This window comes from Talpa europaea (assembly GCF_964194135.1).
Source record: "Talpa europaea genome assembly, chromosome: 4".
NCBI lineage: Eukaryota > Metazoa > Chordata > Mammalia > Eulipotyphla > Talpidae > Talpa > Talpa europaea.
The window spans coordinates 105,729,156-105,756,644 of NC_140070.1; the positions used below are offsets into that span (position 1 = coordinate 105,729,156).

At 38.0% G+C, this 27,489-nt stretch overlaps 1 protein-coding gene across 1 annotated transcript; it reads left to right on the forward strand.

Moving 5' to 3' along the window:
- Positions 1 to 1,966: 1,966 nt before the first annotated feature.
- On the forward strand, positions 1,967 to 23,940 carry DRC9 (dynein regulatory complex subunit 9; the record flags this gene model as incomplete). The annotated part of the gene is made up of 10 exons (XM_084232686.1): positions 1,967 to 1,974; positions 4,782 to 5,031; positions 7,729 to 7,919; positions 10,159 to 10,287; positions 13,908 to 13,989; positions 16,096 to 16,257; positions 17,493 to 17,567; positions 19,180 to 19,311; positions 20,711 to 20,812; positions 23,800 to 23,940. The coding sequence occupies 10 exons, from the start codon at positions 1,967 to 1,969 to the stop codon at positions 23,938 to 23,940; spliced, it is 1,272 nt and encodes a 423-aa protein (XP_084088812.1).
- Positions 23,941 to 27,489: the final 3,549 nt, after the last annotated feature.

Below are 27,489 nucleotides of genomic sequence, written 5' to 3' on the forward strand. Positions count from 1 at the left end.
AGCCAAAGGAACCCAAGAGAGCCACTGGGCCAAACGGTAACTGCAGACCAAGTATTTCATATTTCACTCCACCAGGGCACAGGAAGTATCCCGAACCCTGGGCGTCAGGGAGACTACCACCATCCGTCCCACATCCCCTCCATCCTATCCTCCCGGTTGCTGTAACCCATAGGCATCCCTAGCTGACAGACCCTCCAAGACACACCGGTGCCTCACGGAGTCAGATGGTGGGGCCCACCTTAAATATTTGTTCCCAAAGTTCAGCGGCAGGAATCTCACTCACCTCCACAGCGACCAAGATGGTGGAAAGAGAAAGGCAGGGCCCCGCCGCGCAGCCTTGTGGGAGAAACCTCTCCGCCCCATCCGCTGTTTAGGCATCTTTCGAGATCGCCAAAACAAACAAGCCTCATAAATTTACCGCTGACTGAAATAAGAACACTCAGGAGCACCCTCGTAATTCACACCATGAATGTTTTCGTGTTTGTAAGCTGCAGTACGTATTCTTTTGGAACAGAGTTAGGCAGAGTGGTAGACAGCTAAAGCAGAAAGGGTCCTTCAATGTTGTACGTTGCCCTAGAAACACTTCCGCTTGCTTCCTGCGTGGTGCGGTGCAGTAGGTGGTGCAGTGAAGCCAGACCCGAAGGCTATCCACTGCCTCGGTAACCCTGATTTGATTTGCCAACATGCGGCGGGGGCGCGGGAGGGGTTGTCTTTCCCTCTTTCTACACAAGATTAGGGCGAAAAGAGACGTTCGGGCTCTAGATTGAAAGACAAAGGCTGAGAGCAGGAAAGCCGGGGGTGTTCGTCCTTCATTTTTTTCCTTATATCTTTCTTCCTTCTATTCCCTTTATCTCTTTCAACAAATTACTTCAGTTTCTGCACCCATCGTTCGTTTTGACCCCTAGGGCGAGGAAGACTGCCCTAGAAAAATCTTACTGGTTTCGTTTTGCTTGGGGGAAGGGGTAACTGGTTCAGCTGCCAAACTCTGGTGGCTCCTGGCACAGCTGCCACCAGTAGTAAATAAATACTCGTAGACGAAAATGAAATAGATTCGTGGACGTCAGAGGTTTGCATTTCCTGATAATTGCACATTTATTCGATTTGCCCTATGGATTCGTTCATGTATTCAACAAGTAGTATATTGAATGACTACCATTTACCAAGCTTTGTTCAGGCCACTGAAGTAAACAAAACAACAGAAATCTCTATCCTCATGGAACTAACATCCTAGTAGGGGAAACAGGACATAAGTATGTAAAATATATGACACATTAGAAGGTGATGGGAGATAAATTTTCTCTACTGAGAAAAGTTAAGGGGACTTTTACTCTGGGATGGGAAGTCATTTTGACGGTTCTGTAAGAGGAGTGAACCGATCCATTTTCACAGGGTCACCTACTTGAGACTGAAGGAAAGCAAGGACATCAGCAGGGAGATCAGTTAGGAAGTTATTGTAATCATCCTGATGAGAAATTATTGTGGGTAGACAGCCGTGATTGAGACCAGAATTTCCGAATATATTTTAAATATAATGCTGACTTGATTCACTGATGAATGAGGAATGCAAGAGAACAAAAATTCCAAAGTTTTGTGAAATCTGTATCTCAGTTAAAATCAGATCCTCTCTTAAATACATCAGGATACTTTTGGGACCTTATAGCCCACTACTGCATCCAATCTTCTCCCAGCAATGTACTAGAATCCTCACTATGAAGTGTATTAAAAATCTCACTACTAGGATTCCAAATGTAAGTACTCCTGGGAGGAATAATGCTGTGAATTTCATTCCTTTATTCATTAATTTATTAATTTTACAAATACTTATTATTGAGTACAGCGGATACAATAATGTAGGATACAATAATGAACTTCATTGTTGTGGTTCCTGCGCTCAGAATTCAGCAAGAGCTAGCATGTTGGGGGATATGGATATAAGAGTAAAATTGATAGGATTAGTGATGGGGGAATGTCAAGGTAAAAGAGAAAACAGGAATGACTCCTGGGCTCCTAAAGTTGAGGAATAAAAAGCCAGAATGGCATGAAAGCACTAGATTCTGCATAAGCACAACCTTGTTTTACCTTGTGAGGCACATTTACTTATGCTCCAAGCCTCAAAAAGCAACACAAATACAAAATATACTTGACACCTTGCTACTACTTCCTCTTAAGACTGCCCTTGCACCAGAAAACTTGAAATAGAGGGCCTCTCTGGTGGTGCAGGCATTAAAGACAGCGCTATCAAGCTATTGCCAGCTACTGCAGCTCGAGTTCCATCCCCTGCCTGCCAAGCAGCAACCCACACGGAGTAGCAGACCTCTTCTGCCTCAGCAGTGTATTTCAGTCAATGTGACTGTTCTGCTCCCCACTCTGTCTGGTGAATCTTGTCACCCCCGCCCCCTGCACCTCTGGCTTACACCCCAGTTCTTGTATGCATAAATAAATAAATAAATATCAAAGAAAAAGAAACAAAATTGAGAATACCCTTTTTGTCAGTTTACATAAATTTTCTTGAATTTTTAATATAAAATTGTTGCATCATTCTCAGGACCACTTTGCTGTGGGGAAAAAAAAAGTCACAAAAAACATCCATGCTGGAAACTTACCATTCACTATAAATTCAGGTAAAGAAAAATTCTCCATGGTATATTCTCATCCTGAGATTTATTTCAGCCTAAAGGTCTTTGGTTTACTGAGGAGACATAACATCTTGACAGCAATTAGTAATATCCTGATTTTCATGATAATAAGTTTTGCTAATTATAGTTTATTTTTAAAAAATAGGTATTTATTTATTTATGTACACAAGAACCGGGGTACAGGCCAGAGGTGTGGGGGTTGAGAGGATTCACCAGCGACAGAGGAAACAGAACAGGCTGATTGACTGAAATACACTGCTGAGGGGAGCAACCGTGGAGACAGGAGAGGTCTGCTGCACCATGTAGGTTAGTTCCCTGGCCAGGGACTGAACTCATGCTGGCAGTGGCTGTGGATAGCTTCATAGTGCTAAGACTATGTGCCACCAGAGAGGCCCTGTTTTCTTTTTCTTTCTTTTTTTTTTTTTTTACGTATACTAGAAATGGTTTATTAACAGTAGCAAGTCATTCCCATAAGATCAGGTGGTAGACCCCCATATCATCCCTGGCCCAGCATCAAATTCGGCGCAGCCTCAGAACCTGTCAGGCCTGACTCCAATAGCATGAGCATGTCACCCTTGCCTACCATGTCCTTCACTTTGTGGATTTTGGAGCAGCTGATATCAGCCATGGAATCCATGCACACCTGTTTGCATTGTCTCTGAGCTGGTCCTGCCCACCACTTGGCATCTCTAGCCAGCTTGATGGGCTGCGCTAGACTTGTGCTCATGATGGTGGCTTGTGGTGGTGGGGCGGAGAATTTTCTAAGTTCAATTCCAATTGTTTTCTAAGTCCAGGTGCAATATATTCTATTTTCTGGCAGATCAGGGGAAAGGATTGATCATATTTAATATTTTAGTAATGACAATCACAGAAACATAAATATATATTACCATTCAAAAATCAGAATACAATTTTTTTTAAAAAGCCATATTAGACGTTTATTAACTTTAAGAAAAGGTTTGAAGGTTGCATTTATCTGCCAACAGTTAAGCTTAGGACAACTGAACAGACCTGTGCCATATTATGTCTGTGGTTCTTTCATCTCTAGAACTATTCTGCTCAGCAAAAAGAGAAGATAAAACACAACTAGTCATTCTTACATACTCTTAATGAAAGGGCATAAAAATAACTTAAATGTCATTCAACGCTCCTTTATACTAATGTCAATGTTTTTCTTCCCATTTTAGGTTGTTATATTTTTGTGAGATTATAAATGTACCAAGGAGGTTACCAAAATTAAAGAAGAATGGAAGAGTATGTTCAAAATTCCAATTTATATCATTTATTGATATGTATTCTTTTTTGCATTCTACTTATATAAAATTCATATATTAAATTTATTTTATATATGTATAATATAAGGCATTGCTTTATGCTACATATCTGTGTATTATTTGTATGTTGCTTGGAAACAAATGATTCTAAAGCTTGGTAACAAATATAAACATTGTTTCACATAGCTTCTATGGCTGAGGAATTTGGGAATAGTTTAGCTGGTGGATGGTTCTAGCTTGGGGTCTCTGACAAGGTTAAGTTGGCCAGGGTTATAGTTAACCTCATTTCTTCCAATATATTGATATTGTTCAAAAACCACCCTCTGGCAACTTCATGCTAGATCTTGAGAAGAGGCCACAGTTCCTCACTCTCATGGACCCTTCCACAGGGCAGTTTAAGTTATGCTTATGAGAAGGCAACTAGCTACCCATAGACAAAAAATACCAGAGTAAGAGAACTGCATTGTTTTTCATCACCCATGATATCCATTTGGTTACATAAGTTAGTCCTGTTTGGTATCGGGGAAACTACAAAAGGCATAAATATGAGAAAATGAGGATCATATGGATCCTTAGAAACTGGCCATCACACTTTTGGTAAGCTTCTAAAGCTGTTGCTAATTTGCTAGAAAAGAGTTAATTTTGGCTGAAGTTCAAATTGATGAAACTAAGCCAAATAGCATAGGTCACATAACATTATTAAACAGTAAGTTGCTTACCTTTAATTGGTCGAAATGTTCCTGGGCTGTATTTAGCAGAATCATGAAAATTCCTACTTTTATTCTTCATCCAGTATATGATGATATGGACTTTGCAGGAGCCAGTCTATATGCTGCCGGTATTTGTGATTTTTTTCTTTATTCTTTTTTAGAGATGGGCTTGAAGACTCAACTCCTCCTCTAAATGCTTTGCATTCTGAAATAACAGTATCTGTGACAGGTGAACCACCCTCTGCAGTAGAGGAAAAAATAGAAATAGAAGTCACTCCAGAAATCATAGAACAACTCTCCCTTCCGGATGTGCTGAGGATCTCTGCAGTTCTGGAGGACACCACTGTCCAGCTCTCTATTCTAAACTATATCATGCCAGTTCAGTATGAAGGAAGACAAAGCTCCAGCAAGGTATACACACTCACCAATACTTATATTTTGCTTTCCTTTTACTTCTCCATCACTTATACTCCTTATGCCTTTAACTTTAACCTGGGAAATAGCACTTTTATCTCAGATGAAGGGCTACACTAATTATCGGAGATAAGTACTCTGAATTGATGGCGTAAAACAGCCATTACTCAAGTACATTACCCTTCATAATATCCTTTTCTTCCAATATATTGATATTGTTCAAAAAGATCTATAGTTAGAGGTAATATATTCTTTATATACATACAACTCTGAGGAAATCAGACACATTACTGAGTTGTCTCATCTATGTCATATTTCTTAGTTACTAAAAACAACTAGGGAGAAGAAATTCAACTGGACCCTCTTAAAATAACTTTAATCTAACATGACTGTTGTCATTGCTGGATATATTGCAACCTACCTTTCTGAATATCCAGTCTTTATATTTTTAGTGATGTTATGGATTCCTCCTCAAAGCACCACTGAGTTATCTAAAAAGTCAGCTTTGTAGTGAGCAAAATTTTATAAGTTTTTTTAAAGATTTATCTATGTATGTATACAAGAACTGGGGTATGAGCCAGAGATGTGGGGGGTGAGAGGATTCACCAGAGACAGAGTGGGGAACAGAACAGGCAGACTGACTGAAATACACTGCAGGGGTGGGCAGCAGATGAGTCATGCGAGGTCTGCTGCACCATGTGGGTAGCTTCCTAGTTGGGGATTGAACTCGTGCTGCAATGCCTGCGGATAGCTTCACAGTGCTGTGCTTAACCCCATGCACCACCAGGGAGGCCCAAATTTTATAAATTTTTTAAAAGATTTATTTATTTATGCATACAAGAGCTGGGGTACAGGCCAGAGATGTGGGGGGTGAGAGGATTCACCAGAGACAGTGGGGAACAGAACAGGTAGATTGACCAAAGCACAATGCTAAGGGGAGCAGCGGGTGAGACAGGAGAGGTCTGCTGCTCCATGTGGGTTGCTCCCTGGCTGGCCAGGGATTGAACTAGTGCTGCAGAGGCTGTAGATTCCTTCATAGTGCTGTTTAACCCCTTGCGCCATCAGGGAGGCCCCCAAATTTTATACATTTTTATAAATTCTTAGTCAAGCAAATTTTTATGATTTAGCATGTAGATATAAAGTAGAAACAATTTATAAATAGAAATAAAGATTTCCTAAGTAATAAAATATATTACATAATATGTAAAGAATATATTCTTATTTCTGATTTTAGAACAAATGAAAATTGATAACATAGATAAAAGATTTTATTTTTTCAATACTTAACAGAAGTCTATATTGTGATTAGAGATTTAAATTTTGCTTTCATTGTCCCTTACAATTTTTAAAGTATAATAATAATAATAACTATTATTTGGAGTCATTTGGCTTTGCACTTTACTTGTGTGCTATAGCAATTCATTTCAATTTCTTGGTCATAATTTTATCATTTGTAAATTCTGTTGGAGTTTTAATGATATTATACTAACATTGGTAATCATAACAGTTCTGTAGACTATTCTAAATGCTTTAGTATATTCATTTATTTAATCCTCATATTAACTATATGAGGGTAGGTACTATTGTTATCCTGTTTTTTATTAATGGGAAAATGGAAGTATAGAGAGGTTAAGTAATTGCTTAAAGTCAATATGTTTTAGTAAGAGATAGAGTCAGGATTCAAACATGGAAATCTGGTTTCAGTGTACATATGCGCAATCATTATGTTATGGGGCCTCTCAATAACTCAAACTGTTAGTCACAGATTAAATAGAAGTCATTAATTTACATATGTGCTGTTCCTATTGTTATTCCTACCCTTTATATTTAAGCTCTGAAAAATTTATTTTGGTTTTTCCTCACAGGACCCTGAAAAATCTTCAAAATCTCACACCACTAAATATACTATCAACTTCTGCTTTTTTTTTTTTTCAACTTCTGCTTTTTGATATGACTCTCCTTTCTTTTTTCATATTTAAGATTCATTTGTTCAATGAACATTTCAGTCTCTGTTATATGCTAGGTATTTTTCTAAGCAATGGGACTAAAAAGGTGACCATATTTATTTAATATCCTATCTCATTCTAAAAGGAATTTGTGGTGATCCAAGATCCCTAAGATACTGTCCCTTCCCTCATAGAATTTTCAATCTAATGGAGAGAGTTATACAAATAATTACAATATGATAAATGTCTGCTAATGGAGATACTTCACAAAGAACTTTACCTTTCATAGACTTACCATTTACCAGGTGTTACAGTTGGGTTTTGACAGAGAGCAAAAAAGTTGTCTAAAGTCAGGACAACACGAAACTGGCAGGACGTATAGTGTGGGGTAGCTGAAAAAAGAGTCATTTCCATGTGGTATAAAGTATAAATGGGAGAATATGAAGTTGAAAATGTAAGCAGAGGTCCTCATATAGCATTGTTTCTTTACTCTTAGAAGTCTGGATAATTTAGTAAAGATTTTCTTTATTTTCATTTTGGACTAATACCCATGAATAACTACCACCAAACCCTTTTTTTGGTTTGTTTTTATTTAACATTGTATGTTGAGATTAAAAATGACCTGCTTAAACTTTGATACATATTAGAATATATTATGTTAATAAACTTGTAGTTTCTTACATAAAGCATCATTTATTGTTTTTAGAAGAAAAACAAAGAAATGGATTTAGAAGGAAAAAAATTACAGAAAGTTTCACTGGTCTCAAAAACAAAATTACCTGGTCCATCCATACCTAAAGAAGAATCCCAATTGTCAGCAATCAGAAATGGAAGCCTATTTGCAAAGGAGTTTAACAAAATGCAAGATCTTGTCTTCCAAAAACCTGTAAGGCAGACCATAATGTCTGTGGAGACAATGAAGAAAATTCAGATTGATAGGTAATGAAGAACATATTTGGAAATGTAATAATGTATTTACAGGTGGATGAAGAATGTGTGCAAGAGTGGCTAACTGCTCCCTTTTCTCATTGATTGGTGGTTATATGCAAAGTCATTGCTGGTAATAGGATTATAGTTGAAGATGTTTTGTGGCTGTATGGTACAATTGAGAAGCATGGTGACTATATGATCTTGGGCAAGTATTGAGTCTTTTGTTTCCAATTTTTAAGATTGAGAATAATGATAGCACCCTCAATATCAGTGCAAGCATTAGAAATAATACTTCAGTCAGGTGTTTGGTACAAACCTGTACCAGCTCTTGTATGAATAAATAAATCTTTAAAAAAATTTTAAACGGCCTCCTTGGTAGTGCAAGGGGTTAAGACGCAACCTATGAAACTAACCACAGCCACTGCAGCATGAGTTCGATCCCCTGCTGGCCAGGGAGCTACCCACATGGCATAGCAGACCTCTCCTGACTCGCCCGCTGCTCCCCTCAGCAGTGTATTTCAGTCAATCCACCTGTTCTGTTCCCCACTCTGTCTCTGGTGAATCCTCTCATCCCCCACACATCTGGCCTGTACACCAGTTCTTGTATGCATAAATAAATAAATCTTAAAAAAATTTAAATACTAAAAAAATAAAATTATGAACTATTTCAAAATTGTACAAAAATAAAATAAAATAATATAGAAAATAGAAATAATGCATGTCCAAATATGAAATTACCAAATCTTAACATTTTGCCACAATTGCTTTAGGGCTTTTTATTTTTTTTTTTAAACTAAAATACTTCAGATGCAATGGAAACTTCTGATCCAAATCTCCACTCCACTCTTCCCGTGAAGATGAACTCTCTCTGAATTTGGTACATATTGCATATTGTAATTTTTTTATTAGATGTATATATGTTGCATTAAAATAAATGCATATAGTTTTAAAATGTTGTATGTATAATATACTGCACATTCAATGTTTGTTATAGTCCTTAGTACATAAACGTTTTCAAGTTAAAGAACTTCTCTTTTATTTCCAGTTTGCAAGGGGTTTTTGTTGTCTGTTTTTATTTATTTTTCTTAAAGATATATTTTATTTATGCATACAAGAACTGGGGTGTAGGCCAGAGGTGCTGGGGGTGTGTGTGTGAGAGAGAATTCACTAGAGACAGAATGGGAAGCATAAGAGGTGGATCTACTGAAATACACTGTTGAGGAGAGCAGGGGTGAGACAGAAGAGATCTGCTAAACCTGGTGGGTTAGCTCCCTGGCTGGGGATGGAATTCATGCTGCAGTGGCTGGCAATATCTTGATAGCACTGAGACTTTAATCCCTGCGCAACTAGGGAGGCCCTATTGTTTGTTTTTCAGTGGTGAGTGAATATTGAATTTTGCCAAATGCTTTTTTTAAAAAAAGATTTATTTATTTATTCATACAAAAGCTGGGGTGTAGGCCAGAGAAGGGGGGGTGGCAGTGTGAGGATCCACCAGAGACAGAGTGGGGAGCAGAACAAGCAGATTGACTGAAATACACTGCTGAGAGGAGCAGCGGGCTAGACAGGAGAGGCTGAGGAGAAAGAACAGGTCTGCTGTGCCATTTGGGGTAGCTCCCTGGCTGGGGATAGAACTTGGGGATGGAACTCGTGCTGCAGTGGCTGCTGATAGCTTGATAGTGCTGAGATTAATGCCTTGCGCCACGAGGGAGGCCCCAAATACTTCTTTGCATCTATTGTGATTGCCATATGATTTTTTTCCTTTTTACTTTACTAAATGTGTATTTGCCTTTATTTGTGTATTAAAATTCTATTAATAGGGGCCTCCCTGGTGGTGCAAGGGGTTAAGCACTGCACTGTGAAGCAATCAGAAGCCTCTGTAGCACGAGTTCAATCCCTGGCCCGACAGGGAGATTCCGGCGTGGTGCAGCAGACCTCTCCTGTCTCGCCCACTGCTCCCCTCAGCAGTGTGTATCAGTCAGTCTGCCTTTTCTGCTCCCCACTCTGTCTCTGGTGGATCCTCTCACCTCCCCCCCACATCTCTGGCCTGTACCCCAGCTCTTATATACATAAATAAATAAAATTCTATTAATAGATTATTCTTTAATACTGAATTGCTCTTGCATTCCAGGGGCAATTCTAACTTAGTTATGATAGTCCTTCTAGGTCTTAACTTCTGTGACTTCCTTAGGTCTTGCTGAACTTAAAAACATATATCTTACTAACTTCTTTTTTTTGTTTCTCCTTACAGGGAATTTTTCAGTGAAGTGATTATAGATACTATGGAAGAGTTGCAAGATACAGGCACTTTCACCAATCTCCTGAATGCTTTGAATGAAGAAAGGGAGAAAAAAATGCATTTCTATGATATCATTGCCAGGTCAGAGTAATATTAAGTTTATTTTGTTGTATTACCAGAAGTCTTTGATTTATAAATCAAATTTATGTCTACCAAGGAAGAGAACTACATGTCACAAACAGGGGTTCTATACCTCTTCTGCTGGGACAATAACTCAGATTTATGGACCTCAGTTATCTGTTTTAAACTATATCAAGAATAATCTTCCTGTTCTAATCTTTCTCAATACTGAGTTCACTGATTAATATCCTGAGATAATAACAAGTGATAATAAAAGGCATGTCCAAAGATTTTTATGCTTTAAGAAATTCAACACAGGGGGCCTCCCTGGTGGCACAATAAGCACAGCACTGTGAAGCTATCCACAGTCCCTGCAGCATGAGTTTGACCCCCTGCAGGCCAGGGAGCTATCCACATGGTACAGAAGACATCTCCTGTCTCGTCCACTGCTCTCCTCAGCAGTGTATTTCATTCAGTCTGCCTGTTCTATTCCCCACTCTGTCTCTGGTGAATCCTCTCACCCCATGCATCTCTGGCCTATACCTCAGCTCTTGTATGCATAAATAAAATAAATCTTTAAAAAAAAATAAAGAAATTCAACACAATAAAAATGCTTTGAGACCAAGATAAAATTCTCTCTTTTTTAAAAAAACATAGGCATACATTTTTTTTTAAAGATTTTATTTATTTATACAAGCACTGGCTATAGTCAGAAGTGTGGGAGGGTGAGAGAATTCACCAGAGCCAGAGCAGGGAGCAGAGCAGGCAGAGGGACCAGGGAGCAGCTGGGGATTGAACCGGCACTGCAGAGGCTGCAGGCAGCTTCGCAACCCAGCACTCAACCGCTGCGCCACCGGCGAGGCCCCAATATAAAATTCTCTTTATGTAGAACTTGAGTCGTCAGAATAAGTAATTATCTTGTCTGCATATTTTTTTTTGGTTTTTCCTTGACATTTTCTCTTCCTTTGCACTTTAATATTGATAATAAATTATATGCTAGTATTATTACAAAGATTAGATAAATTCATGTAAAGTACTTAAAGTACTGGCACATTGTAAGTGTCTCATAACAATAATAACTGCTATTCTATGCCAGAGGTTCATTACAAGAAATTTAGTAGAGTGGCTACTTGTGCTGGGGATACACAGAAATATCAGCTAGGGAAGACAACATAGGAGAATTAATTTGTGGCAATGTTCCATGTCATAAGCTGTTGTGTGTATAAGTACTTATATACTGTTTTTTTTTTATATATTTATTATATACTTAAAAAAAATAACTGCTATTCTAGACTCCACATCCATTGCTAGCAATGACACAAAGAAACGGACATTTGTGAACATTGCTGGTGGGAAATGAAGGGGCACAAATTTTTTAAAAGTCATTTACAAAAATAAAATAAATACACCTAATTTTAACTTTATAATATTCACTATCAAATATGTATAATTCTATAATGCATTTAAACATTCCCTGTGTTTGAATATTTACATTGTTTGCAATTTTTGCTACAGCAAATAGTGCATCAGTGTTTATCTTTTTATGTAAATACACATTAACAAATGTCTGAATCTGTTATTCTACAACAGAGTAATTCTATTATTATTCTAATAATCTGCTATTATTCTATTCTATTTATAGAATTACAGAATGGAAGAGATAGTCTATAGTTTACTGGATGATATGAAACTATTAAAAGTACTGTTTATCTAGTTGTAATGATATGTAGGAAATAATTATGTCACAATTTTAAGTGGAAAAAGAACAATTTTAAGTAGAAAAAGTATATACTATAGCTATATAATAAAACTAGCATGGGTATATGTGTAGGCAATATGAACTGGAAGGAAGTAATACCAATGTGTTGACAACATGGGTGTTTTTTCAAAAAGTCTTTTAACTTTTTAGTATTTTCTAAAATTTCGCTTTGTAGTTCTCTCCACCATATCACCCTGGCATGTATCACCACAGTCCCTTGTGCTCTTTCCTCCCGTTTTAACCCCTCTCCCTCTCCCTCCCCTTCCCTTGCTGTATGCCTCAGATATGGTCAGCTTGCAAGTATCTTTTTTCCCGACATTTTGTGTGGTTCTCTATATTCTGCATATAAGTGAAACCATCTGATATTTATCTTTTTTCTTCTTACTCTTTTTTTTTTAAAAGATTTATTTATTTATGCAAACAAGAGCTGGGGTACAGGCCAGAGATGCGGGGGTGAGAGGATTCACCAGAGACAGAGTGGGGAACAGAACAGGCAGACTGACCAAAGTGCACTGCTGAGGGGAGTGGCGGGCGAGCCAGGAGAGGTCTGCTGCGCCATTTGGGATGCTCACTGGATGGCCAGGGATCGAACTTGTGCTGCTGCAGTGGCTGTGGATAGACCCATAGGCTGGGTCCTAACCCCTTGTGCCACCAGGAAGGCCTTTGTTTTTCTTAACATAATCTCTTCCAGCTCCATCCATGTTTCAGCAGCAATTTTAGATACAATACTGATAAGCCAGAAAATCCTCCTCCAGTGTACTAAAACAAATCACAGTATTTTTTTTCTTAAAGATTTATTTATTTTTGCATTCAAGAGCTGGGATGTAGGCCAGAGGTGTGAGGGGCAGGGGGTCGGGGGAAGAGGATTCACCAGAGAAAGAGTGGGGAATAGAACAAGCAGATCTACTGAAATACACTGCTGAGGGGAGAGCAGGCGAGACAGAAGAGGTCTGCTGCATCATGTGGTTCAGCTACCTGGCTGGGGATCGAACTTGTGCTGCAGTGGCTGCTAATTGCTTCATAGTGCTGAGACTTAACCCTTGCGCCACCAAGGAGGCCCCACACTATTTTTTTTTTTTTTATAGAGGCATGCTTTATTTATTTGTTTGCTGGTTTGTTTGTTTGTTTTGTTTATACATGCACTGGGTACAGTCAGAAGCGCGGGAGGGTGAGAGAATTCACCAGAGCCAGAGCGGGGAGCAGAGCAGGCAGAAGGACCGAAGTACACTGCTGAGGGGAGCAGCGGGCAGCAGGAGAGGTCTGCACGCCATGTGGGACCCTCCTCTGGTGGCCGGGGAGCAGCCGGGGATCGAACCGGCGACGCAGAGGCCGCGCACAGTTTCGCAACCCAGCGCTCAACCGCTGCGCCACCGGGGAGGCCCCCCACACTATTTTTTTAAACATTTTTTTTAATTTTTTTAAGAGGCATGTATTTTTATTTATTTATGATTTTTATTTATTTGTTTGTTTGTTTTGTTTATACAAGCACTGGGCACAGTCAGAAGCGCGGGAGGGTGAGAGAATTCACCAGAGCCAGAGCGGGGAGCAGAGCAGGCAGAAGGACCGAAGTACACTGCTGAGGGGAGCAGCGGGCAGCAGGAGAGGTCTGTGCGCCATGCGGGGCCCTCCTCTGGTGGCCGGGGAGCAGCCGGGGATCGAACTGGCACCACAGAGGCAGCAGGCAGCTTCGCAACCCAGTGCTCAACCGCTGCGCCACCAGGGAGGCCCCCACACTATTTTTTTTTTAAAAAGGGTTCCTGATACTGTATTCCACTGGCTGGCACTATTAGCACCACTTTTTAATACCCAGGTAATTCCTGGCACAGAATTTTGAAATTTGAGAAGTACTGCTCTAAACACAAAGTACTCTTATTTCTTTTAGGGAAGAAAATGGAAAAAAACAGATAAAATCTCTTCAAAAACAGCATCATAATGTCAAAAGAGAATGGCAAGTTGAAATACAGGTAAGAATTACCGAGGCAGTACCAAAAATTATTGATCTAGAATAGCTATAGAGAAGTCATCTTTCTTAAGCAAATAAAAGTTCTATCTGAAAAAGTGTTGTTCCTCCTAAATGAATAACTATAAGAAAGTGAAAATCAAAATCAACAAAAAACTATGAACCAGAGATACTCTATGGGGGGTAGAGGGCGGGAGGGGAGGGGTTGGGGTCAAAATAAGGGGGTTGCAATTGTATGGGGAATATAAAAATAAAATTTATTATATAAAAAAAAGTGTTATTCCTCCTGGGCTGCCTTTGTTACTGGAAATATAGAGGGAATTGGTCTGATATGTACAAGTTTGTCCAGATTAGAATTCTAGATCCCTTTTCTCTGGATTCCATCTTATCCAACCTTACCCTTCACTCCTTCCCTACAGGCCTCCTTCAGGCAGTTTCTTGCATTTCAGGTTCCTGCTATAGTTCTAGATTAGACATTAAGCACATTACAAATCTTGTTAGGTTTAATAATGTCAATTGTTTCAATGGTATTGTTTCAAGTACAAAATGGATTTAATGAGCTTTTGTGGTCATTAGGACCTAACTTTATATCTAATTTATTTCTGTAGTGCATCTTTTTAGTCTTTTCCTTATAATCTATAAATGGGAAGTACATAATATATAGATTGTTTTGGCATTTACAATCTCAAGATTCTAGTTAAGTATGCGGTTTCTAAAAATCCTGAGAAGTAAGCAGTACTTAGAGATGCCCTTTAGTGACAAGGCTTTTTGTTGTTGCTATGGACTGAATATTTGTGGTCCCCCTACTCTCCACAAAGTAATATGTTGAAATCCTAATTCCCCTTCTGCCACTGTTCTTTATCTTCTGTCTATAATATATATTACATTTAATGCACACTTGACAAAAAATAACTGCATGTGTTTTTAAGAATTAACAAGAAAATAATTGTCATATACTTACCCAAATATTTATCAATAAATTTTCCGCTGGTGTAATTTTCTATCAGCCTAGAAAAATTCCTTTATTGTTTCTTGTTCATGTTTGTTGCAGAGAAGTCCTCTTAAGTTTTCTTTTGCCCTGAAATGTTTTTATTTTTGAAAGGTATTTTTACTGTGTTTAGAATTTTGGGTTCACAGATTTTGTTTTTCAGTGTTTTAAGGCTATCCACTATCTTCTGCCCTCATTATTTATTTTAAGAAGATATTGGCCATTCAAATTATTGTTCTGTATATAATGTGTTTGCATTTGGAATTTTATTTTTACCTTTTAGTTTTCAGTAGTTTGGCTTTTCTTTGCTTAGTGTGGTTTTCTTTATGCTTACACTGTTTGGGTCTTACTGGGGTTCTTAAATATGTAAATTTGTGTCTTTTATAAAACTTGTATATTTTCAGGCCATTATTCTTTTTTAATAATTTTTTAAAATGTGGTAAAATACAGATAACATGAAATTTACCATCTTAAAAATTTTCAAGTGTATGGTTTCCTTTTAACTACATCACTCCCACTGGATGGTTCTGAGGGCAATGACTACTTAGGGCATGTCTTCTTAGATACCCACTATTTACCTACTATCCAGTTCAAGGCCTGGTACTGAATAAATATCTTTTAAATGAATATTGAGGTCTCAAAACTGTCAAGCACTTTGTAACTTGCAAGGAATTTTTTTTGCACATATTCTTAATCCTTATAATCCACTTGCTGAACTTTCAAGCAGGATAGTTATCAAATTTTCTATTTTATAGAAGGTAAGACTTGGAGAGTTTAACTGAATTGGTGGGAAGTTCATACAGCTGATGGGGCTTGATCATTGAGACCAGTGCTTTCTACCAAAATGAGATAGTGATGGGAACTCTTGTGTGGATAGTAATGGGAAATTTGTGTTGGACTACCTAGATAGAGTGTTTGGGACAGAATATCACAACTCTGATTCTTAGCACTACATATCTTTCACTTTCATTTATTCTATGTTAGTGGCTGAATTTTCCATAATGTGATAGTAAAATAGATCCAGTCTCTGTAATGAGGCAAAAATAGAAAAGATAAGCCACTGACAGCTGAATGGAGGTGGATTGTATTTTTAATTTCGGGACCCTGCCTTGCCTTTTACAGAATCAGAATGAATATATTGCTCACCTCAAGGACCAGTTACAAGAAATGAAAGCAAAAACCAACATGGAAAATTGCTACATGAAGATTAACACTGAGCTGCAGGTTTCCCAGACCCAGAAAAAATGTAACAAAACAGAAGAACAATTACTGGAGGAGGCTGAGGTAATCACTACTACTTGAGGAATGAACCAGATATATTGTGTATAAACTGTCATTCCTGATAATGTTTCAGCTAACAGGAAGAGGGTGAGGGAGATTTTCCCTGATTTTTCCTTTCTCTTTCTCTTTTGAAGTTAAAAATAAAACTGAATGAGGACTTGAGTATTTGCAAGGAGAGATTCTGACAGGTTGTGGCCTAGATCTCCTGTTTCTCTTATAAGGATCTTGAAAATGGGTTGTACTTTTCCCCCAAGTTCCTTTTATCTTTAATCTTATTTTATGAAAACCTTCTGTCATTTCTCCTGGTAATCATAGGAAGAGGGCAAAATAAAATACTTAGGAACTGCAGGTTTTTTCTGCTGCTTTCCTCTCCCAACTGGTATCTTTTACCCATCCATTAAGAAATACAAAATCTAGGGGGCTTCCTGGTGGTGCAAGGGTTAAGTGTCAGCACTGAGTTAGATCCTTACCAGGGAGGTGACTCACATGGTCCAGTAGACCTCTCCTGTCTCACCTGCTGCTCCCCTCAGCAGTGTATTTCAGTCAATCCACCTCTTCTGCTCCCCACTCTGTCCCTGGTATATCCTCTCATCACCCCTCTTCCACCCCCACACCTCTGGCCTGCATCCCAGCTCTTGTATGCATAAATAAATAAATCCTAAAAAAAAAGAAATACAAAATCTAAACAGTTGGACTCCATTCATACTTAAATTGGTAGAGATGAGAAGTCAAAGTGAAAAATATGAAGCGAAACAAACAAGAGGCAGCCTTTTTCCTAGAGGAAGAAGGCTAAATGGCTACAAGAACAGTGGATGAACATCAGTGTGCAAGAAGACTCCTTGCTGGGAGTCCCCAGCTGATTTGACAGCTTACTGTCAGGTGTGGTTTAGGACTATTACAACAAACTTTTAATGCTCTCCGGACTTTCTTTTTCTAAGCCTCAGAACCTTGTGCTCTTGAGACACTGTTCTCTCCTTGACTTGGCATCACTTTACAGGTATCATTATAGGCCCTTGCGTGTATCTAGCCCAATGCCAAACACTTGGCTTAGCAATGTTTGTGAACAAGAGTTGGTTGGATGGAACTGAATTGCTGCCCTGGAGAAATTATGTGGAATTCTTGGGATCCTAACTGTGAAGGAAGCCTGTGCTGCGGTCATGGCTGCCCTCTAATCTTGAGAATCTCTCCTTTCCAACACTACGGAGAGGTCTTCTGATACTGGTTTATTGTTTTTATAGAAACTAAGGTTGAAAATTGAAGAAGAGAATCGGACTCATACAGAGATTGAAATGTTCCTTAAAAAGGAGCAGCAGGTGCGTCACCAGAATTCTTTTATCTTGATGCTTTTGTTCCACTTACAAAATGCCAAGGACTGTAAAAAAATTTTTTTAAGGAAAGAAAAATTAACCGTAATTCTACTAGTCTAATGAATGAGGTGTTGACCATGTTGTCTGTCCAAGTTATTCATCTGAATATTTATAAAGCTGTAATTTGAGTATAGGTAAAATTTTATCTTCTGTTTTCATGGTTTAGCATTATATAAGAAACTGTTTTCTTCATATACTTCTCCGTAGTCATAATTTTTAAATAAAATTTACTGAATTTTTAAATCATAAAAATAATATTCTCAGTTGAGTGAAGATTTTTTTAAATTGCTAATTATATTTTCTCTCTTTTTGGGGGTGGCTTTATTCTTATAAATTTATTAGGAACACATAAACGGTAAATGGATGGGCACCACTAACGTGGCTACCTTAGGGAGAAATTATGTTCTTTCTTATCTCATATTCCTAATTCCTGTTCATTAGCAGGTTTAAAATGGATCTTTCTAAAAATGCCATGTTTCTTCAACTTTTAAAAACTTTTTTGTATTAATACACTCTTCATTAAATAAAGTACTTGTATAACACTTTGATTCTTAGGAGATATGTAGTTTTATGCCTCAGTTTACTTTGCATACTTAGGTTAATTCCAAAATTTCATATTTGTAAGTAATGTAGTAATGAAAACTTTGCCAAAATAACCATTTTTCTTCATTGCAACTATTTACTAAAAGTAAATCTCAAGTGTGAGATGATGATGTCAGAGAGAATAGTATTTTGTGACTCTGCACAAATATTGCTAACACTTTCCGATTTGTACCGCCATCAGCCATGCATGCAGGCAATAACTTTGTTAATCCTTCACAGCACTCGTCATTGTAGATTTTTTTTTTTATAGAGGCATGTTTTATTTATTTATTTATTTGTTTGTTTGTTTTTGGTTTATACATGCACTGGGTACAGTCAGAAGAGCGGGAGGGTGAGAGAATTCACCAGAGCCAGAGCGGGGAGCAGAGCAGGCAGAAGAACCGAAGTACACTGCTGAGGGGAGCAGCGGGCGGCAGGAGAGGTCTGCGCGCCATGTGGGACCCTCCTCCAGTGGCCGGGGAGCAGCCGGGGATCGAACCGGCGCCACAGAGGCCGCGGGCAGCTTCGCAGCCCAGCGCTCAACCACTGCGCCACTGGGGAGGCCCATCATTGTAGATATTTTTAAAAATTCTGATAATTTAATGAGTTTTTGCTTTCCATTTTTTGCTTACTAATAGGAGTGACCATTTTCCATGTGTGTATTTACTAATTTTTTTCCTTATATGAATTACATGACTGAAATGGTTTTAGTTAGTATACGGTTTGATGAATATTTATGCATATATACCCCTGTAGCCACTGACCAGAAAAAGCTATAGGGAACAGTTGCAGTATTCCAGAAGACTCCCCCAGTCACCACTACCAATCAATAAATCAACCCTCCCCCAATAAGATTCTGACTTCTATTATTATAGAAAAGTTTTGCTTGTTTTTGAACCTTATATATAAATGATTTCATACAGTAGATATTGTTTTATGTCTGGTGGAAAGATATTTTAATGTTCTTTCCAAATAGAAACTTGAAGAGAAGTTAGAGTTCTGGATGGAGAAATTTGATAAGGATACAGAAATGAAACAGAATGAACTAAATGCTCTCAAAACTGCTAAGGCTATTGACTTATCACACCTTCAAGACCTTGCAAAGATGGTAAGGAAGAAGAGTCTCAGCCATATAAGGTTGAGAACTGAGGAGTGGGTAGTAGCTAAGCTACAATAACTGGGTAATGCTATTTTTCGTCACAGTGTGGAGCTGTGCTTGTAAATCAATGGGGCCCTTTTCTTTTTTCTCTTTTTTTTTTAATAAATTTTATTTTTATATTCCCCATACAATTGCAACCCCCTTATTTTGACCCCAATATCCCAATATGGGGCTCTTTTAAAATGATGATGATGACAGTATTAGATGATAGAGAAAATAGCAACAGCTAACACTTTTATATTATAGTGCTTACTTTGTTGTAGGTACTTATCTAGTATTTCACAAGAATCTCTTGAGATATATACTATTATTATTTATATTCTATGAGTTCTGAAAACACTTTGTGTTTTCTGAAAAACATCTGATTGATTTCATTATTGAGTAAATGACATGCAAATGTGAGAATCACTATACTACAGAAACTGGTTCATTGAATAAGTATACAACTTCTCAATTTCTTTTTAAAAAAGATGGATATTGGGCCTCCCTGGTGGTGCAGGGGTTAATTATCAGCACTATGAAACAATCAGCAGCCACTGCAGCACAAGTTAGATCCCTGGCCAGGGAGCTAACCCACCAGGCTCAGCAGACCTTTCCTGTCTGCCCCACTGCTTCCCTCAGCAGTGTATTTCAGTTGATTTGCCTGTTCTGCTCCCCACTCTGTCTCTAGTGAATCAACATTCCCCCACCCCCACCTTCCACCACACCTCTGGCCTACACCCTAGTTCCCATAGGCATAAATAAATCTTTATTTTTAAAATAAATTTTTAAAGATTTATTTGTTTATGCATACAAGAGCTGGGGTATAGGCCAGAGGTATGGGGGGTGAGAGATTCATCAGAGGCAGAGTGGGGAGCAGAACAGGCAGTTCTACTGGAATACACTGCTGAGGGGAGCAGCAGGGGAGGCAGGAGAGGTCTGCTGTGCCATATGGATCACCTCCCTGGCCAGGGATTGAACTCGTGCTGCAGTAGCTGTGGATTGCTTCATAGTGCTGACGCTTAACCCCTTGTGCCACCAGGGAGGCCCCCAATAAATAAATCTTTAAAAAAATTAAAAAGATGGCTATTACTTGTATATATATTCTGTCAGTTTAAAAAATTCCATTATTTATTTCAAATTACATTAGTATTTAATTTTTATGAATGATTTCAAAGAAAATTTGAGTCATTCAAACTGAAAAAAGTTGGGGAACAATTATAAAATTAATATGTACATTTTACAATATAGGAATCTAGTAAGTTTTTTTCTTTGGTTTATTTTAAAATTTTATATTAAAAGTTCAGTGCTGGCTGGGTTAAAACATAGTCAAGAGAGTACTGTAACAAATGATTGCCTACTTTTGCAGATAAGGGAGTATGAACAGGTCATCATTGAAGATCGCATTGAAAAGGAGAAGCTCAGGAAGAAGATAGATCAGGATGAGTTGGAATTAAAGAGCATCATAAAGGTAGAAAGTCTTTTTTTTAAAGATTTATTTATTTATGCATAAAAGAACTGGGGTCAAGCCAGAGGTGTGGGGGGTGAGAGGATTCACCAGAAACAGAGCAGGGAACAGAACAGTAGGACTGACTGAAATACCCTGCTGAGGGGAGCAGTGGGTGAGTCAGGAGAGGTCTGCTGCGCCATGTGGGTCGTTCCCTCGTGGGGATTGAACTCGTGCTGCAGTGGCTGCGAATAACTTCATAGGTTGCATCTTAACCCCTTGTGCCACCAGGGAGGCCCAAGGTGGAAAGTCTTAACTAGCATCACGGGGCTCCTTTAATGCCACAGCTGACTGGTACTGAGGATTGCTAAGTATCTCTTTTATTATCAAACACAGAACAGGAGATCTGTGAAGAAGCATGGTCTTTTGCTAATACTGGAAATTTGCCAGTATAGTCCATGGTATGGAAAGACAGTAAACAAAGAAAAATTCATGCCCCCAACTCTTAACATGGAGGGGAAAAAAGGTGGTCAGCAGTGGAAGCAAAACCAAGAACTTGTGCCCAGAGGTCAAATTTAATAAGCAAAGTAATTCTTGAAGGAATTCTTTTTAATATCCTACTACTTCTTAATTTTTTTTGAAGATTTATTTATTTATACAAGAACCAAGGTACAGGCCAAATGTGTGGGAGGGTGAGAGGATTCACCAGAGACAGAGTGGGGAACAAAACAGGCAGACTGATGTAATACACTGAGGAGAGCAGCGGGCGAGACAAGAGAGCTCTGCTGCGCCAAGTGGGTTTCTCCCCAGCCAGCGGGGATCGAACCTGCCCACAAAGGCTGCACACAGCTTACAGTGCAGCATCAACTGCCTGCACCACCAGGGAGGCCCAATATCCTACTACTTCTTAAAGTCCTTTTTATAAGTCAGTCCAGTTTATCTACTAGGTTCTGGTAAGAGTTGTTTTCAGAGGTGGAAGTTAATTTTCATGAATTAAGTATTGTTATATATATATATACATATATGGATTTGTTTCTGGACTTTCAATTGTGTTACATCGATCCATGCATTTATTTTTATTCTAATATGATACTGTTTTAATTACTGGTGCTTTATAATACAAAGTCAGATAGTGTGATGCTTCCATTTCTGTCCTTTTTTCTCAGGATGACTTTTGCTATTCAAGGTTTTTTATGGTTCCATATAGACCTCAATTATTTTGTTCATTTTCTTTAAAGAATATTGTTGATATTTTGATGGGGATTGCATTAAATTTATACATTTCTTTCAGTAGAATAGTCATTGTGACTATTGATTCTCCTATTCCATAAGCCTATAATGTCTATCCATCTCCTTATGTTATGATCAAAATCCCTTAATAATGGCTTGTTTTCATTGTGTAAGTCCTTGCCTCACCTCATTAATTCCTAGATATTTGATTCTTTTTGACACAATTGTGAATAGAATTGTATTCTTTTTTTTTTTTTAAGATTTATTTATTTATGCATGCAATAACGGGTTTACAGTTCAGAGGTGTGTGTGGGGTGAGAGGATTCACCAGAGACAGAGTGGGGAACAGAACAGGCAGACTGACCGAAATACACTGTTGAGGGGAGCAGTGGGTGACCCAGGGGAGCTCTGCTGCGCCATGTGGGTTGCTCCTTGGCCGGGGATTGAACTTGTGCTGCAGTGCCTGCGGTCAGCTTCATAGGTTGTGTCTTAACCCCTTGTGCCACCAGGTAGGTCCCTAGAATTGTATTCTTAATTTTTCTTCTTCAGTTTTTGTATATAAAAATGCAACAAATTTTTGTGTTGTTTTGTAACCTGCCTCTTTACTGTACTCATGTATTATTTCTAATTATTTTGGTAGAATCAGCAGGGTTTTCTGTATATAGTAATGACAGTTTTACTTTTTATTTTCCAACCTGGATTCCTTTTTTATTGTTGTTAGTTGAGGTAATGTTGGTTTACATCAGTGTCTGTATTTTGAGAATATAGAACTCCCCCCACACCCTTCAAGTGTTATTACCATTGTGCAGCACAACTAAAGCACAAATGGCCCACCACTTCAGTGCATGTGCTCCCTCCTCTTGCTCTCACTCTTCCTCTGGGATTCCTCATTTCCATAATCTGTTTCCTGGATTCTCTTTATTTCCTGTTATTAGTCTGATTGCTGTAGGCAGAACCTCCATACTAAATTTAATAGAAGTGGTGATAGTGGGCATCCTTGTCTTGTTCCTGATCTTAAAGGGAAAGCTTTCAATCTTTTAACATTAAGTTAAAATCATATGGTGAGCCATATGATATGTGGACCCTATGATATGTGGACCATATATTATGGTCCTTATTATGTTGCAAAAGGTTGCTTTTGTTCCCATCTTTTTTAGTAGTTTTATCATAAATATATGCTGGATCTTATGTTTTCTTTTCATCTATTGATATTATGATGGTTTTTATTTTTACTTTTGTTTGGTCTGATTATAAAGCAGCCCAGACTATATCTCAGAAGTTGTGTCTAAGATATTCAAGGGAGCAATCTACATTCTTTTTGATAGAAAGAGATCCTTTAATCAATCATTGAAGATACTGTATACACCAGAAAGCCTACTGAAATCACCTAGATTATCTGCACATTTTAAACTGAGGGTTTACTTTTGCTAGGTGGTCTAGGTAACTAACATCTTTTTTGGATTAAATGGATATTAGACACAGGGAACTTGGATGATCATAAAGGGCAGCAGTACAAGGGAGGTTTCTGAGTAAAAAGGAAAGGTTTGGTTTAATCATATTCCTTTATTTTTACTTCTTGAGAACCTTATTCTAGAGTCCATGGCTCAAGCTCTGGGCCTACATAATAGGGGAACATTGCTCTGCAAATATACGCTTGGTCAATTTCATGTCTCCAGACATTCTTCAGATAAGTTACTTTATCAAAAACCAATCCCCACCTGTATAAAGAATGCAGCATGTCAGACACACTAAGTTGTATTCACTTCTCCCTTCTCTTCTAGCTCCAGGCCTGGTGGCGAGGCACTATGGTACGGAGGGAAATTGGTGCTTTCAAATTGCCTAAGAAGGACAAAGATAATGGCAAGGATTCAAAAGGTAAAGGCAAAGGCAAAGCCAAGGACAAGCGGAGAGGCAAGAAGTAGAGACCCAATTATCTTCTGTCTTTACCCCTGGCATTCTGGAGATGAGAAGAGAGTAAGAAACATATTTTATCAGCACAGATAACTAATCAGTGTTTCTTATTTGGACATTCCCAGGTGAGGCCTGGTTATTTCGCCTTGCCTGTTTTTCACGCCCTGAATTAGGATTATGCCACTGATTTAGGGCTTCTTCTTATTTTGGAAAATTTTGCTGGGGGAATATTACTAAGAGCCTTGTGAAGAATCCACGTGGTCTTTCTTCGGAAAGTTGTCCGTGGGCTTAGTTGCAGTGATAAAATAAAACTTCAGTAAATCCCGTTATGTCTCTGATTTTATTCATCTATAGTGAAAAATTCTTATGAGCAAAAGTGAAATCATCAAGGAGATATTACAAGATGACGTTTATAAAATGTCCAGCATAATTCTCACACAGTAAAATTTTAATAAAGGTTAGTTTCTGCTTGCTATTTAGATTTCTCATTGTAATGTTTTTACTGGGGAACGTGGTGGCAAGGAATACTTATTATAAGCTGCATTAGTGCTTTTTCTGGGAAACAGGAATTCCTTAAAAAAGTATATTTCTATCTCAGGGGTTTATTATGAGGACCTAGTTTCTACTGATGTTCTGTGAGGGAATTACATATCCTTTCGATTTGCCAGGAAACCCATGCTATGAGCATTTTCAAATCAGACTTTATTTCATGTTATTGAAGTGTTGGCTTTTATTTAAATGTCAATGTGTAAGGTGGCATACAGGCAATTTAAAATAACATACATGATATTGATATTTATACTTAGAACTTATGCATTATATTTACATACAAATATGAGACAATGCTTTACAAAATCTTTTACTAATTACATGTTTACAACAATTTTCTGAAAGATGAAATCTGCTGTTAAACATCTCACTGCAATATGTATGTAAAGAAAAAGGTTTCTAAATATCCACGTTTTCCTTCATTTCTATAACCATTTAAGTGCTCAGTCTTTAAAAGTTCATCACACTCACCAGCACACATCATTAGTTGCTGAGCTGTAGCAAGTAAGAGAAAGACTTGTTGATTAGTTATAAGGCTGTATTTTTAAAAGGCTATTAAGAAAAGTGACACACCCCTAAGCCTTCTATTCTGTTGTAGCCAAATACTAAGTTCCCCTTTTACACCATGAGTTATTTCTAGACACATTTATTATTAAAGAAAATTGGTTTGGAGTGCTAAGCAGATATGAGTTTGAAAGAGGGGAAACCTGCTGATTTAAAGTATCAGTAGTTTGCAGGTGTCTGGTTGGTGGGGGGCACTTCAGCACTGGGAAAGTCACTGCTTCAGGAGGAAACTCATAAATGGTCAGGTGGAATTATTACAAAGTCACCTTCATCTTATCTTGGAATCTAACAAGTCTACTACATGTTAAACTGAAATTTTCTTTCCAGTTTTTTAAAAATATAGGTGCATACAAACACTGAATACAAAAATCCAACAAAAACACAATTTGTTTTTGCATCTCAACATAAAAAAATTCAATATACTGGTATTTCTCTTATATTACCAACCAAAACTATACACAATTTTTTCTAGCAATTCAAATATATATTTAAATTAGCTTGATAAGGACAGAATAATAAAGTTTCATGCTGCGTGTAAAATGTGAAATACATTGAAATTTTCATTTATTCCTATAGGAAAATGAATTGTAAATGTTGCACATGTGGCACTTTTAGGTCTTGTGGAATTATTCCTTGCATAATATGGCTAACAATCCTGTCCTTTGCTTAACTTCAAGTGACACTCTAATTTGGAGATTATACTGTGGTTTGATGTTGATGAGAAGAAAAAATACCTATAGTTGAAAAATACACACAGCTAAATTCTAAACAAGTCATATGATGAGTGAGTTTGGAACTGTAAATCTAATGGGGTCTGGCTCTAAGCACTTAAAATACATTTATGTTCTCTGAGAATTTCGAAGGATTGGGCTTTGAGCTCTCATGTTTTATATTATATAAATTTCAATGTGGACAAAGTGGTAATGTTCTGATGAACTTATTAACCTGTGAGAACAAAGAGAAAACGTTTTGATCAGCACCTCAACATCATTTTATCCAAAGTGAAATTTAGTTGCTGCATGTACATGATAGAACAGTATGCTCCTATGCATGCATGGGTAAAGAAAATCCAGAACAGTTAAGAGAAAAAAAATCTACATATTTCATTTTCTGTATTTACTTGGTTTACCATGGGCAGCAAATACCAAAATTTATCACTGAAAATTAAAATTTCAAAAGTAGGGGAAGAAAGACTCAAGTGTCTTAAACTGGAATAAAGGCTCCTGGGTCTGTGTTGCATGAGCCCTTGTGCCCTTTCACTTCAACCACAATTGAGTATATAAGGCACTAGTGGTGGAGCTGTATGAACTAGATGAAAAGACAACCAGCTATTTTTACGATGCCACAAGTGCTTTACACAGCAATGGAGATTGGCAGTTACCTGAAAAAGTTTAAGAAACTTTTTTTCTTTATTCTCCTTTATTTCTTTTGCTTCATTTTCATGTCTTCCATTACACTGTTGGGGAGCTGGAAGTGTGTCTGCCATGACTAGAAGGCATCTGCAGGTCTAGCTGTCTTGGGAGCAGCGTGGGAGCGGGGGGAATGGAGAGCTCAAAAGTCAAGGCAAAGATGCTGAGTAGCACAAGCCACCAGCCTAAAAATCCAGAAGCTTTATGTGGAGTGTTTGTGTATAATGTTTAGGTAATAGCAGGATGATACAGAGAATTATCCTCTGCAAAAAGAAGAGGAAGTGGTGATGGACTAGAGTTGGGGGAGGCCAAAAACACTGGCCTTAAACATAACAGTGACTGTTTCATTGATTAACCATGAAAACTCTAGGCCCTCTATATTATTTTTGTTTTGCCTTGTATATAACAGCTCATGTAGTCATAAGGAACTTTTGATTTTTAATGTGGCTGAAAAACAAAATGGGGTCATTACTCCCCCAAATCATACAATTATCAATCTTGAAACAGTAGTGTCTACTTCATGAAACACCTGTGTGTCTGTTACAAATGCAGATTCCCAGATCTTGCCCTGGGCCTGTTGAATGAGAATCTGTATTTGAACAAATGCTCCGGGATTTTCTAATGAACAATCAAATTTAGAAACCAGTGGACTCTATAGAGTCTTGAAAACAGGAAAGATCATAGCATATCTGTAACTTTAAATGAGATAAATATCTTGCTAAGAAGATATTCTTTCTCTTATGTGAAAAAAACCTACTCCTAGCAAAGCACAGCCAGCTTAGGCTTTGGTGTTGTGTTCTCAATGACAGAATGAAAGTTCATTTGCAAAAACCAACCGTGTCTTCATAAACAATTCAATGAAAATGGATATAATCTCCCCTAAAATGGAGAAATGAAGCAAAATATTCCTGTTAGGAATCATGGAAACAGTCCCTCTTAAGAACACATAAGAGCTTTGTTTAATCAGTGGTGGGCAGCAACAATCACATTGTCCTGTTCCTTGTTTTGGCCAGGCAACGCCCATGGTCCTGGGAGTCA